Below are 14,248 nucleotides of genomic sequence, written 5' to 3' on the forward strand. Positions count from 1 at the left end.
GAGGCTCCTCGGAGAGCTTTTCGTGCAGCTCTCATTTTTCTAAAAGCCTCAGGCCAATGTATGCTTCTGCGTTTTGACGGACACGGACAGATAGGACCGCCCTCTCCAACGTGGAACGCCCTCTCCGTGCCTCTCCGAGGCTCCTCGGAGAGCTTTTCGTGCAGCTCTCATTTTTCTAACTACACGTCGAAATGACGGACAGCCCACGGATAGCACTTGGATGTGATTGGTCCGCTAACGCCAGCATTTCGGAATGGAAACTTCCTGTTCCATTCCCTACATCACAATAAACCAAAATCACAACTACGACTCTATGATTAATGTGACAAGTGTGTTAAGCCAGCGGCGTTGTCCGGCTGACGGTGGCTGGTTAGAGCACTTACAGCATGTGTGTACGGTCACATGAGGTTATAACGAACTTTGATAACGGGGGTAGCGGGCTAGCCACCATGCTAACTGCGATGGGAACAGCGCAAAAACCCGCTGACTTTAATCCCACGGCTGTCATGACACTGTTTCTCAAACACCGTCAGGTAAGAAGCAAACACTTGGTAGTAGCTAGTATCGGGTGTCCGTGCTGACTGTGTGTGGAAGCTGGGGGAAGCTAGCTGCCTCCGTGTAGCTTCAAGCTGTTGCAGCTGTATTCTTCTTGAGCGCAGAGGGAAAAGATGTAAAGTGGTGGTAGTGTGGGATTCGGACTGGCGCACCAATAAACGAAAGATCAAGGAGAGCAGTGGTGTGTAGAAGACAGTTTAACATCTCTTGTTGAATGGCTTAAATTTATTGAACATTGCCTTATATATCATCTGATGTTGGTTCAAGGTTTAATCCGATGCAAACAGTCAAAGGTTCAAAGAGAAACTGTCTGATAAAATAGCTAAGATTGTGGGACTTCTAACTCATACACCTTGGGACATGGTTCAAGTTGTTATGATATGTTGTAACCCTTACAGTCAAAGCTTCTAAATTTTTTTTTATAATTTAAGTCAAACTTAAATTTTAGGTGTGAACAAAATGTTTATTTTTGCAAATTCATCCAGAATGGCGAACCAAGTATAATGAGTTTACATCAACCGACTCCTCAACATCCAAGATTTAATAAGTACTAGTACAATTCAGTCATCTTGAAACTGTCCATGAATGACCTCATGATGGATTCATATCTGCAGTAAAAACAGATTTAAATCATCTAATCACACAATGTAGTAAAACACAGTTGGAAAATAACAAATACAAACGTCCCCCATGTGGACTCTACCTGACTTGATAAATTCCAAATCCCCCCTTGTTCATATATGCAGTTGGGATCGTCCTCTTCCTGTTTGCCAGATGGTCCTTCCTCATGGAGCCACCAGGAGCCTGTTGTCTTTAACTTGAAACTTCTTTATATTTGGAACAAAACTGCGTCAATTCAATTTCATCTCTAGCATCATAACTTATGTTCAATACAAATTGATGTGATGGATGTGAACACAGTGAGGAGATATAACATATCCTTGATTTACATCAGAGTTGTAAAAACCCAAACACAAGTTAACGCTGACAAACGTTCTGGCCCATCTAACACTCAGAAGATCTAATCAATGGGTTTCTATTTTACTCAGCAATTAAAGAGAGGAGACCCCACACCTGGAGCTGCTGCCTCCTGGAGATGCCAGGAGCCAGAGCCGGTGCTGCCAGGAGCTGGAGCCCATGGACCCCTAATCTGGTGACTACCGCTTAAAATGGTAAAGACATCTTCTTTGTGTTTGATGTGTCGCTGCAGCTTTTTCATTATTAACACTGAAAAAGGCTCTGGCACATCAAACACTCAGAAGATGTCATCATTGGGTTGCTATTTTAGGTGGTAGTTACTGAAATTGAAAAATAAAAGTTGGAATAAATGTGGAAATAAATGCAGAATTAAATGAATCAATGTCTTAAACTTATTTCCACATTTATTTATTTATTTCCACATTTATTCCAACTTTTATTTATTCCGTGATATATTTCCTTTTCATTTTCAGTGTCCTTATGCTATTGGACTTCCTCACTGCAAGTTGGGAAAAAAAATTCTGATCACTGGGGTCCCCCAGGGCTGTGTTCTAAGCCCTCTGTTATTCACCTTGATGCCCTACAAAGGTAGTGCCTTTATAGTACTACTTGAATGACAATAAAGCTCACTTGAGTTTGATGTTGGCTTTGACCACTACCAGTAGTGGTCAAAGTGGATTTAACCTTTGTCATAAACAGTACAAAGAAGAAGCAGTAAAAGGAGACACCAGTAGAGTTGGAAGTCAAGTCAAGTTGGAGACCGTCAGTATGCAGCAGCAAGAGGAGATTCAAACCGAGCTGGAAACCCCCTGTAAGATCTGCCAGGTTGAAAAACACAAGCTCCAATCACATATAACGCTGCTTGAGTTGAATGTAAATGAGCTCTTGGCCAAGGATAACATCTATACAGAACAAGAGAAAGAGTTACATGAAATGCATTGCCAGAGAAACGGGATGCAGTTAATGAAACTGGATTTTAAGCAAACAAGGTTGCAGGCATATGTCAGTGTAAGCAATACAGATTTTTTAGCCATTGCTGAAATTTCAAAGCATTTGTCCGAATTGAAAACCGCCTTTACGCAGCAGCAGAAGGAGAATCCAGCGGAGTGGAAAACCCCCTGCAGGGTTTGTCAGGACGAAAAACACACGGCCCAATCATCCATAATCTCGCTTCTGTTGGCGTTAAATAATCTCTTGGCTGAGGAGAACGTCTATACAGAACAAGAGAAAGAGTTACATGAAATGAATTCCCAGAGAAATAAGATGCAGTTAAGGAAACTGCGACGCCAGAAAGATAGCCTGCAGATAGGTGTTAGAACACTCAAGTACAAAGACTTAGCCATGGCTAACATCTCCAAGCACATACAGAAGGCTCGGCAACAGCAACAGGAAATTCCAGCCGAGTTGATAACCGCTTGTACACAGCATCAAAAGGAGACTCCGCCCGAGATGGAAACCGTTGGTTTGCAGCTGCAACAGGAGCCTCCACCCGAGTTGGAAATTGGCTGTATACGCCTGCAACAGGGAATTACCCCTGAGTTTGAAACTGTTAATAAGCAGCAGCAACAGGAGACTCCACCCGAGATGGAAGATTCTTGTATACAGCAGCAACAGGAGACTCCTGCGTCTGAATCCTGGGATTCCTTTGTTAAACGGGGACTGAAAATAGCTGTGCCTGTAGCCATTACTGTAGGTGTCCTCGTTGCTGTAACCTATATGGTCACCAAATTATGGAGATGATGCCCCTCCCGTGTCCACCCATTTCTCCTCCCTACTTGTGCATGAGACGGATGAATAGAGCCGATGCACATGAGAATAAAGTATTTAAATAAGTACAGACGCTACGCTCATACTTTTTAAGCCAAGTTACACTGCGTGAGTCAAGATAACTTAACAAGCCCTCCTCAGTTTGACCTGTTTTGAGTGTCGGGCAGAAATCACATCGCGTCAACACCCACCGTGGCCCTTCGTGATGCTTGTTTTAATTAAACAGTCGGATTCCCCTGGTCCGCACCAGTTCTCAGTCAGCTGCTAGGCGCCAGCCGGAGGGTTCCCCCAGCGGTCGCCGTAGTTGAGGTGATCCGCGAGAAGGGCCCGACACGCGTCCAGAGTGGCCGCCGCTGACCGCCGTACCCAGTCCCCTCCCCGCCTTCCGCGCCGGCGCCGTGAGGTGCCACCGGATGAGGACCTCCCGGTGCCGCACACTGAGCCTCCGGCGGCGCGGAGGAGGGCGACGGAGCGACTGCTCCCCGAGCCGCGGCACATGCCCAGCGGTTTTACCACAAATATGAACATCGGCCAATGATATCGGTGAAATTCAAGTTTATTACCGATAAGCCGATATCAGTAAACGAGGCGAATATCGGCCGCTACCGATGTTCGGCCGATATATCGGTGCATCCCTACTAGCAATCACTTAATGTGTTCAATCATCATTGAGATATCAGGACAGTGGCCTTTTAATGGCTGTTTTATTTACTCGCTCATTTGTATTCCCATCCATTTTATAAAGCACTCCTTAACTTAGTTTATACATCTGCTATACAAAGTTATTTGAGGAAACTGCACACGTTGACAATTATAAAATTTCACTTGATATCTAATTATTAACGACAACATTGTATTCAATCAAACCACAACATTAGAGCCAAGAGTTTTATTTCCCCAAGGCAGATGTCCAGTCTTAGACAATACAAAGATTTATCACCTGTAAACTGAGTAATGTTGAAACGTGTTGCTTTGCACTGAATTGGAAAAATCATGTCTGATACAGATGTGTTCACAAATAAAAACAGACATGAAACAGAGCAGTAGGTTACAAACCTATTCATCTTAGGAAGGAAAAAAATAGATTTACATTTCTCACTTTATGACTGGACACTGGGATTAACTCCACGTTTCACTCAGTTATAAAAGTTGAACAATTATCTTATATATTCTTCCTGATGTTAAGAAACAAATTAATTCAAAATGATATAAATGAATTACACAACTAAAATGGCATAAAAACTAACAGAATATATACACAAAGACGTATTTGTTGTTTTCAGTCATCGTCTTCCTCCTCCTCCTTAACCTTCTTTTTCTTCTTCTTCTTTTTCTTTTCTGTCGACTGGAAAGAGAGACAAGATGGATGGGTTAAAAAATATATCCCGAATAAAAACATCTGTGTTTAAGGAACCATCGTTAAAAAATATATTTCACCTCTGGTACTGCTACCTCCTCCTCTGGTTCCTCTACTGCCGTTTCTGCTTTCTTGTCCTTCTTTTTTTTCTTTTTCTTTGGAGTCTCCTCCTCTGCTGCTGCTGACGTTTCTGCTTCTTCTTCTAAAAATTCAAAACACCTTTTAGAATCGTGCTCCCCGTGCTGATATTGAGACAGAGGATTATCTCCACTCTTATTATTAACCCACCTTCTGCTACTAGCTCCTTTTTGGCCTTTTTGGGTTTGGTCGCAGGCGTTTTAGGCTCTTCAGCCTCCTCCTCCTCTACCTCCTCAAACTTCCTCTTCTTTGAGGTGGAGGGAATAGTAGAATCGCCAGCTGGATCATAAATTCTTACTTCACTGTGGAGAGAATAATATGTGTATTAAGCCATTTAACATGTGGAAATACATGATTTACCCTGAGAAGAAGAGACCTTTTTGACTATTTACCTCTTGTGTTGGTATTTGTCGGCCTGTGCCATCGCTTTGCCTGTTCCGCTGATTCTTCGGATCTGAAAAGAGATTGTGGAGGAGACATCAGACGAGGCGCAGAGAACCATCAAAATCAAGAGGTGGACTTTAAATCATATCCAATGACAGATGCAACTAAATGATGGTCTTGTCCTTTAAGTGAAAGTAAGAATGTGTCATATGGTCAACATATTTTTGTTATACTTACACCCTTATCCTCCAGCTGCCGCAGTCTGGCCTCCAGCTTGGCACGGTTCTCTATTCCCATTTCTGCGTTCGTGTCCTCTCCCAGGGCATCGTAACGAATAGCCAGTGATGCTTTAGCCGCCAGCATTCTGGAGATCTGGTTAGAAAACAAGAGTTTATTTCCTCACCATCAAACAGGAGTCACAAGCCGTTGTTTAGCCTCTAACTTTTTCTTTAACTCACCTTGCCCTTGTTTTTGGCAGTGGTCTGGCCCACTAGAGAGGCATGGTAAATGAGACCATACTTGGGTGTGTCTTTGCGGGTCTTCAGGGCTCTAAACAGAGCCTTCTCTGCTCCGAGGATCTGCACCGTGGAGGCCGGATGCTTTGCCAAATTCAGGAGGGAACCTTGGTAACAAAGCAACAATACAGACGTGTAAATCTGATGTTCTCACGAGTACCTGCACACAGATCCTTCTACGGCAAGCTCAGATGAGGTAGTGACTTAAAAGCATCAGGTGTTTTCAGGAAAGTTGACATTATGTCATCATCATCACTGCTTGCTAGCTTCTCAAGCAGGCGATTCTCATTCACTTACCAGCATGTGAGATGAGACGGGCACCAACCAGCTCACCCACCATTACAGTCAAGTTGGGGGCGATCGCAGTCATTCGGTTCTTGAGGTAGTCGTACAGCTGAGTGCGGTAATCTGAAATATCAATCACCTGAGGGGAGACAAATTGGGAAAGATCCATATTACAACTGCCAGCAGATAAACACTCAGATCAGTGGTACAGGCCTATCCAGTAGTGAAGAGTGGGAGTCGTGGCACGTGACTGTTCAGATGAGGTAGTGACTGAAAACCCACATGTGATTATTCAGGAGTAAGACAGATGTCGTCATCATCACTACTGTCACTTGAGCTAAACACATAATGATACAAAACGGACACACACCTGATCACAAAGATGCCCAATGTTGCCGATGTCTTGTTCCGACACTTCTGTTCCCATAGAGATCTCAGCAGCTAGTTTCAGCTCGGCCTCGATTTCCTCAGGGAGAAGGTCTGACATGTCAGAGCCGGCCACGTTGGTACGATCACCTGTAGACACAACAAAACATTTTAATTGCTTATCAATAATATCGGCCATTTTAAGTTTGTATAAAAAGCTGCTCTGGAAAACCAATTTCCCACATATACAGTTTGGTCAAATGGGTTGCATGCCTGGAATTTTAAAACTACATCAACTTAGAACCACCCTGAATATCACCAATATGTCGTGTTAGTAATAGTAAAGTTAATTTTACCAATTTTGCGCACAGCTTTGCAGTAAACCAAGTTGTCTGTGATGATCTTTCCCATCTCGGGGAAGTGCCAGCCGTACCACTCTCTACAACGCATGATGTAGTTGTTGAGCTCTTTATCCAGGTCATCCAGAAGAGCTGAAGAAACACAAAATAACATTTTCTTAGTCACCGATGCATGTGAAACTAAGACCAAACAGTTAAATGGGTGTTCTCACATTGAATAAAAGAAAATACAACTTACAAATGGCCTGAACAATCATAGTATCCACTTTGTCCGGACTGAACTTCAGCTTGTAGCGTGATAAACTAAAAAAAGACAGAAAAAGCAGTCGTTCACACATGTACAATTTACAGTTCTAGATTACGGGTGGAAGCCAGTTGCCTCAGCGGTAGTGACGAATGCTGTAAATAATCTACAGGGGTTTTCAGACAGCAAGTGTAATCAACGGCAAGAGTTGTGTTCACATAACATTGTATCATCGAGGTACCAACCTGTGAGCCAACCCCAGAGACATGGCACTGATCTCCTTGGGAGGAAGTCCAGTGACGAGAGCCTCGATCTGGCTCCTGATGCATCTCATCAGTTCGGCCACAGCAGGGTTGTGGACACAGCTCAGGTCCATCTTGTCCTGTAAACCAGAGCTTGTTAGAGACTCAACTCCTGCAAGTGATGCTTAATTTCTGAATGAAATGCAAACGTCGGGTCACTTACTTTTATAACTCCACCTAGTTTCGCGTCGCTGATCGCAAGCTGCTCGTGCGCGTCCTTGGCCACGACCTTCTTCAGCACTTTCTTCAAACTCTTGCCCATTTTCCCCTCAACAAGGGCAGTGACAGCTGAGAGAGGGAGGTTGAAAACAATGCATCACATACACTGACACCTCCATGTGTGCAATACACCACATCACAGACCCCGTGTGAAGATTTGAGTACTGTACAAAGACGTCATGTGACATTACCTGCCAAGGCCTCTGTTGTGTCCTGGAACTTCTCAAAGTGCTTCAGCTTCACACTGGCAGGGGTAAATTCAATAAAAGAGATAAGTCACACTTCGATATGGACATAACCTCATCAATGACAACTAGAAGGTTGCATTGTTAATACACGTATTGCTACTACTTACATTTTATTCGCCTTTTCAGGAGTTTCAAACTCCTTGTGCAGGTTGTCGATCTCCTGCAGCTTGGCTTCATCGAGGACCTGGAAAATAACACTTTAAATTAGCTTTCATGGTTTTATATGTCTGATCTGTGCACTAGACATTACTAATACAAATCTTCAAACTTAGGGATAATGTCAGTCTCACTGTTATTCTGTATTCTTTAATCAGCATCTTTATACAAAGACAATTCCACTTTGTGTGAAAATATTGTTCAGTGAGCAGTAGAGTCACTGAAGTTACCCCCGGTGTGCACACGTGGTGGCAAGGCCCACGTGAAAGCTAGCTTAATGCTAACCTGTGCGTTAGCAAAGACGAGAAATCAAGCAAAATAACGTATATAAGCATATCGACACACTATAAATGACGTTACAAGACTATTTCAAATAGTTTGCTCATTAGCAACGATGTTACGAACATCTTGAGTGTGCATGAGGTGGCTAGACGCGTGGCTAAGTTGAGCTAGCTCAAGTAGCTATTGCGTTAAAAAAACGCTTTAACTGTGAGAAAATAAAACACGAACCTTGAAGATCGCATAGCCAGCGGCTGTTTCGAATAACACGAGCATTTTGACAGCGGCTCGGTTGTTGTTCGCGAACTTTTCACTTCGTCTCTGCGCAGGAAGCGTCCACGTTCCCCGCTCTCCACGCTGCTGCTGCTGCTCCCTCTGGGTCTGGAACACACGCGGCGAGACAGGGCACCCGGAAGCTGCTGGGTTGCCAGGTCGCTTCAGACCTCGTCCCCCGGAAGCAGAGGTAGTTGTGTGATAATTGTTATGTGTGTTTAATAAAGAGGTTCAACACACTTTGTTTTAGTATCAGCAATAGTAAATAATTTGTTTGTTTCTGTGTTTGAAATAATTGTTATAACGAGATGAATGTTTCGTTTCTTAAAAAGAGCCCACACGCGTTTTAAAGCAATGCAGGGTTGGTCTGTGAGATTTGAAAAAGCTCCCTCTTGGTTTGTGACACTTTATGCTTTCATAAATATTGCAGTAGTTTTTATTTAAACTTTTTAAAAAGCCATTAGGCGGCCAATTGTAGATTCCACATGTGTTTCCTCTCAACTTGGCAACCTAGATGTAAAATCTCGCGAGAAGTTGCAGGAACCACACCGGCTTTTAAAGTAGTGCATTAATGATACAAACAGTCAACACAAAGTTGTGGTTGAGAATTTGATGTGCAATTCAAACAGTGATATCACGACAAACATCTTTAATAGTTTTTTATTTTGGTTTTCGTTCCGTGTTCTATCTTCTTCCTGTTCTCGCGGAAGTGACGTATGCAGAAGAGCAAAACAAGCACATGTGGGACCTGCGTGGTGAGAGACTGAGAAACCCTCAGAAACTTCACTGACACACCGAGAAGGAAACCGCTTCCAGGGATGAACGAAAACGCACATTATCCTCCTCCGGACTTCGGCGTTCCTCAGCCGAACTCCTTCCAGCAGCTGCCCCGTGCCAGCAACTTCCAGCCCGGCATGTGGAGCTGGAACGAGACGCCCACTGAGAGCTCCTCCTGGGGCGAGCAGGCAGGGTGGCCTCCCGGGGCGTCGGGACATGCACACGGTCGACCTCACCGTCCCTACGGTGCGTGTCACATACAGGAGACTACATGCTGAAGTTGTTGGTTCTTTCATTTGCATTCAGAAAAGGTCTAGTTCTGCAATCCAGCTGAAAACAGCCAGCAAATGTTTCTGTCAGGATGTTTTTAATGTGTGAGCTTGTTCACTTGTTTTGATTCAGTTTATCTGTTCACCAGAACCACAGCCAATCTTAGTGTCTGCAATACAAGGCTGTAGTTTTAATGTGACAGGTGTTTAACTTTAAGATAAGATAATTCGCCATCAGTCCCACCATGATTTAAATGCACCATGTTACAGGAGCAAAAGGGACAGTACAAATATCAATTTGATTTGATTTATCTTTATCTCCAGGTCAAAATGTTGGACGTGAATGGCATCAAGGTGGACATCACCGTGGGAGGCAGAATCACGGACCTGCCAATAGTCGGGGGCAAAAGGTCAGATCATGAAATTCTGACCATGTCTTTGGTAGGATGTTGTCGTACAGCTGCAGTGACCTCTGGTGGTGAACTGTTGTGTCTTTAACCTACTGCAGAGAAATAAGAAAGAACCAGAGTTTTCCCACTTCTGTGACACCTGTGAACGAGGCTTCAAAAACCAGGACAAGTATGATGAACACATGGCGCAACATGTCAAGGTACTGTGACATCTTAAACTGTGTTTCTGCTTAATTCATTTTTCTTACACTAATGAATATACACATTTTCAAATATATATATACAATACAGGTGTGTTACAGTTTCAGGCTCTGAAAATGATGTATTGCAGGAATCCCCTACTAATATTTTCTTATGTTCCATGTAGTGTTCTGTGCCCGACTGCAGCTTTACAGCTCACGAGAAAATTGTCAGCATCCACTGGAGAAATGTAAGTGAAACAACATTTTGTTGATGCTGCATCTCAATGTAAAACTCTGTCGCTAATATCCATGTTTCATATTTGACTACAGAACCATGCACCAGGAACAAAAAGAATCAAACTGGACACAGCAGAGGAAATTGCAAAATGGAAAGAGGAGAGGCGCAAGTCAGTATTAATGACTTTAATGACATCATATATGATTATCCAGTAATCATATATGTAATGAAAATACATTTGAACATCATCTAAATTAATATTTCCAGAAACTATCCAACACTCCAGAATATTGAAAAGAAGAAAAAGGTGATGGTGGCACGGGAGGAGACAGGAGGCGTTCTAGAGACGGCTCAGTTTGGGTAAGTGCCCATATTAACAATTTAAATGTATGACATCTTCCTAAGTTTTCATTGCAAGCAAAAACAAGAATTAATTTGAGTTTGTTTACCTGGGCTCAACTGATATTATTTAATCAAGACATTAATATTTGATCTCCAGACGAATGAGAGGCAGAGGACGAGGACGGGGTCGAGGTCAGGGTCGGGGTCGTGGTCGTGGCTGGGGTAACAGAGGGTTCCAGGAGCAACAACCACAAGGCCCTCACCCACCAAACAGCAGAGCTACAGAGAGACCTCCACCAATCTCACAGCCTGGCAGGGACGGGGATCCTCTGGGGGCACTGGCCAGCAGTGACCACGGTGAGAAACTCATGTGGTGGAGACATGCAAGACGATATTCTGTCAGAAAGGCTGGCTTTTAATTAGTAAGCTTACCTTTATTGCCACATCCACCATTTTTATTTTGGATACAGTCTTCATCATGAGTTTAATTGAAGCTGCTGTGGGTTTAATATTGAAAAGGAGAATTGAGTTCCGAAAGTATGTAGACAGTTGCACTTTTAATTTTTCTGACTCAGACTGAGCTTCAACGAGTTTCACTTGAAATAAAATCTAAAGTCAAGACTTTCAAACCAAAATAAAGAACAGGCCTTAAAACTTTCTAATAGATTTATTTTTCATTGTTCCTCCAGAGTCTGACAGAGAGGATCCAGCAGCTGAATCCAGGACTGGCAGCCTGGTTGTGGCCCCTAAACGGATGAGCTCAGCTCTGGGCTCCTTGGTGGCAAACTATGGCTCCTCAAGTGACAGTGAAAGTGACGAAGAACCAGAGTGTGAGTGTTCATCTTATCCACCGCAGTGATGTGTGACAGTGACAATCGTTGCATCTCAGTGTGTGAATAAAAAAACACTTAAATTCTTCATCACTTACTTCTAATGTTCCTTTCTCTTGTGTTTCAGCTGCCCCTATTCAGAAAGCTAAAGACCTTCTGCAAGAAAACCAGCTGCTTCTAAACACATTAACACCAGGACACCAGTCCCAGGACAGAGGGCCCCATACAAGCATGGAGGTTTTGTCACAAACAAACTCAGCCTTCCTGCCTGACTCTGATCTGTACACCGCTAACGGCCCCAGAGGAAGGGGAGGAAGAAGGGGCAGAGGAGGAAGGGGAGGAAGAGGAAGGGGCGGTAGACACCATGATGCGCTGCAGAAGCGTCGTTCTACTCTACTTGAGATGGTAAGGATACAATCTGAGATAATACAAGCATATTTCCCCCAATTTAACATTAAGAAAATACACTTTATACTTGAATATGCCTCATCTGAGCCTCTGTTTTCTTACACTCTCTTTAGTTACTCGCTCCAGATATCCGCCATGAGAGAAACGTCCTCCTGCAGTGCGTGCGCTACGTCGTCCGGAACCACTTCTTCGGCCTGGAGAGCACACCTCATCTCGGGGAGGGGATCCGGGCCACAGCCGCTGGAGAGCGTCAGATCACAAAGGCATCAAATGAAGCCCGGGCCGTGTCCCAGTCTGCCTCTCTGAGGGGTGGGGAGAGAATCCCTGACGTTGGCAATCAGGAGGGTTTAGAAACAAGTAAATGTGTTGTAGTCGACCCATATTTGCCTCAGAACGGTCCGGACCAGGGTTTACTCACCGACCGGGATCTCTCAGAACAATCAGATGATCCTTGCGTGGACTCGGCAGCAAGTAGTGAGCAGACCGAAGGAAGTCTCATCCAAAATAATGTCAGCAACGGCCACAGCCTCAGTTCGAAAATCACAGATACAATCACATCTGCTGCTAATCTGTATGATGATGAAATATGGGAGAGCCCCGGTGCTGTTTTGTGAAATACTTTCAAATTACTGTAGATTATTGTTAAACACATTTAATTTGTGTCATTTAAAGTTTATGTTCATATGCTTCTGTCCACAGAAATGATTGTTGTTGGTGTGAATTATATTTTTCAACACACTGTGTACTTAACAGACTCTTTTGTTTATAAATAATTCACCTGTCAAATTTGTCCTGATTTTGTTTTTGAACTTAAATCTGAGTATACTGTTATATTTATCATTTTGTGCAATTAATAAATCCTTATTATTCTATTGACATTTATTTTCTATATTATAAGAACATTTATTATTACGATGTGTTATTGATTATCCATGTAGGGTGTGATGGTTCTCAACAGCTGAGTCCCTGACTCATAAGCGGGGATAAGCATAAAAACGGCTTGTTTTCGGACCACATACTTGTATTATTATTAATAATGATTAGTAGTGATAGACAGTGATGTAATCTGTGTCTAAGACTATGAAAACCCCTCTTGAACAAAGTTGAAACCATGATTTAGTGCGCAGCGGCGGCAGACGCTCCGTCCACCTGGACTGCGCAGGGTTGTAAAACGAGCGGAGCAGCCGTTGCCTGGCAGCCACCTGAGCTGCCATGGACTTTGAGGATCAACAGGAAAGTTGAGCATCGGTATGTCGAAGAAAACTTTAATATTCACTTCACTGCCAGGAAACATTACTTTACTGACATGTAACGTGTCCAGGTGAATCGTAGATGTTAAATTGTACAATGTCCGGAGGCAGTTTGCGAGTTGAGCCGCCGTTTGTTGACTTCAGCGATGTTTACGTTGCGCAGGTGAACAACACAACGCTCACGATCACAAACACCGGGAACAGTTCTTCATTGAGAAGCCTGTTGTGAAGATACGTGTCCGCATCGCATGTGGATTTAACAACTTTACTCAGTTTAATAACTAAAAAACAAAAAAACGACACAGAGCTAACTATATTTGAAATTTGCTTAATTGCTAGTAAACCAAAAGTTGCAAAATGAGTCACGGTAAGCTAGCAACATTTGTCTTTGTTGTTAAGTATCTATCTATCTATCTATCTATCTGTCTATCTCTTTATCTATATATATATATATATATTTATCTATCTATATCTATCTATCTTTTTATCTATCTATTTATCTATCTATTTATCTATATATCTATATATATATATATTTATCTATTTATCTATATCTATCTATTTATCTATCTATCCATCTATCCATCTATTTATCTATTTATCTATCTATCTCTATCTATCTATCCATCTATTTATCTATCTATCTATTTATCTATCTATCTATTTATCTATCTATCTATCTATATCTATTTATCTACCTATCTATCTATCTATCTATCTATCTATCTATATATTTATCTATTTATCTATCTATATCTATTTATCTACCTATCTATCTATCTATTTATCTATCTATCTATCTATCTATCTATCTATCTATCTATTTATCTATCTATATCTATCTCTCTCTATCTATCTATCCATCTATTTATCTATCTATCTATCTATCTATCTATTTATCTATCTATCTAGCTATCTATCTATATATCTATTTATCTACCTATCTATCTATTTATCTATCTACCTGTCTATCTATTTATCTATCTATCTATCTATCTATTTATCTATTTATCTATCTATATCTCTCTCTCTCTATCTATCTATCTATCCATCTATTTATCTATCTATCTATTTATTTATTTATCTATCTATATATTTATCTATCTATCTATCTATC

General features: G+C 42.2%; 2 protein-coding genes and 2 non-coding genes across 4 annotated transcripts; 1 reads left to right on the forward strand and 3 right to left on the reverse strand.

Annotated features, from left to right (window-relative positions):
• Positions 1 to 4,174: 4,174 nt before the first annotated feature.
• On the reverse strand, positions 4,175 to 8,551 carry nop58 (NOP58 ribonucleoprotein homolog (yeast)). Its single transcript, XM_053416985.1, has 15 exons — positions 8,384 to 8,551; positions 7,825 to 7,901; positions 7,661 to 7,713; positions 7,414 to 7,538; positions 7,194 to 7,330; positions 6,943 to 7,007; positions 6,702 to 6,836; positions 6,350 to 6,495; positions 5,992 to 6,118; positions 5,638 to 5,801; positions 5,417 to 5,551; positions 5,188 to 5,249; positions 4,946 to 5,097; positions 4,738 to 4,859; positions 4,175 to 4,645 (listed from the first exon to the last, which is right to left on the reverse strand). Exons 1-15 carry the CDS (start codon positions 8,426 to 8,428, stop codon positions 4,580 to 4,582), a joined length of 1,611 nt encoding a protein of 536 aa, XP_053272960.1. The 5' UTR covers positions 8,429 to 8,551; the 3' UTR covers positions 4,175 to 4,579.
• On the reverse strand, positions 5,875 to 5,958 carry LOC128436184 (small nucleolar RNA SNORD11B). Its single transcript, XR_008337949.1, has one exon. It is a non-coding gene; the product is annotated as a small nucleolar RNA SNORD11B (small nucleolar RNA).
• On the reverse strand, positions 6,227 to 6,310 carry LOC128436183 (small nucleolar RNA SNORD11B). The gene has a single exon (XR_008337948.1). It is a non-coding gene; the product is annotated as a small nucleolar RNA SNORD11B (small nucleolar RNA).
• Positions 8,552 to 9,151: 600 nt separating the features above from the next.
• Positions 9,152 to 12,757, forward strand: nufip1 (nuclear FMR1 interacting protein 1). The gene is made up of 10 exons (XM_053417141.1): positions 9,152 to 9,448; positions 9,796 to 9,881; positions 9,980 to 10,081; positions 10,249 to 10,311; positions 10,394 to 10,470; positions 10,569 to 10,661; positions 10,801 to 11,000; positions 11,333 to 11,473; positions 11,601 to 11,878; positions 11,995 to 12,757. Exons 1-10 carry the CDS (start codon positions 9,244 to 9,246, stop codon positions 12,493 to 12,495), a joined length of 1,746 nt encoding a protein of 581 aa, XP_053273116.1. The 5' UTR covers positions 9,152 to 9,243; the 3' UTR covers positions 12,496 to 12,757.
• The last annotated feature ends 1,491 nt before the right edge of the window (positions 12,758 to 14,248 follow it).

This window comes from Pleuronectes platessa, chromosome 24 (genome assembly GCF_947347685.1).
Source record: "Pleuronectes platessa chromosome 24, fPlePla1.1, whole genome shotgun sequence".
NCBI classification, from domain to species: Eukaryota; Metazoa; Chordata; class Actinopteri; order Pleuronectiformes; family Pleuronectidae; genus Pleuronectes; species Pleuronectes platessa.

Excerpts from the sequence above, each read along its gene's own strand:
- nufip1 (XM_053417141.1), top strand. The coding sequence starts at position 9,244 with ATGAACGAAAACGCACATTATCCTCCTCCGGACTTCGGCGTTCCTCAG. Across the intron at positions 10,312-10,393 it reads TCAGCATCCACTGGAGAAAT|AACCATGCACCAGGAACAAA; the intron begins GTAAGTGAAACA and ends ATTTGACTACAG. Across the intron at positions 10,471-10,568 it reads TGGAAAGAGGAGAGGCGCAA|AAACTATCCAACACTCCAGA; the intron begins GTCAGTATTAAT and ends TAATATTTCCAG.
- nop58 (XM_053416985.1), bottom strand. The coding sequence starts at position 8,428 with ATGCTCGTGTTATTCGAAACAGCCGCTGGCTATGCGATCTTCAAG. Across the intron at positions 7,714-7,824 it reads CCTGAAAAGGCGAATAAAAT|TGTGAAGCTGAAGCACTTTG; the intron begins GTAAGTAGTAGC and ends TACCCCTGCCAG. Across the intron at positions 6,837-6,942 it reads TATGATTGTTCAGGCCATTT|CTCTTCTGGATGACCTGGAT; the intron begins GTAAGTTGTATT and ends GTGTTTCTTCAG.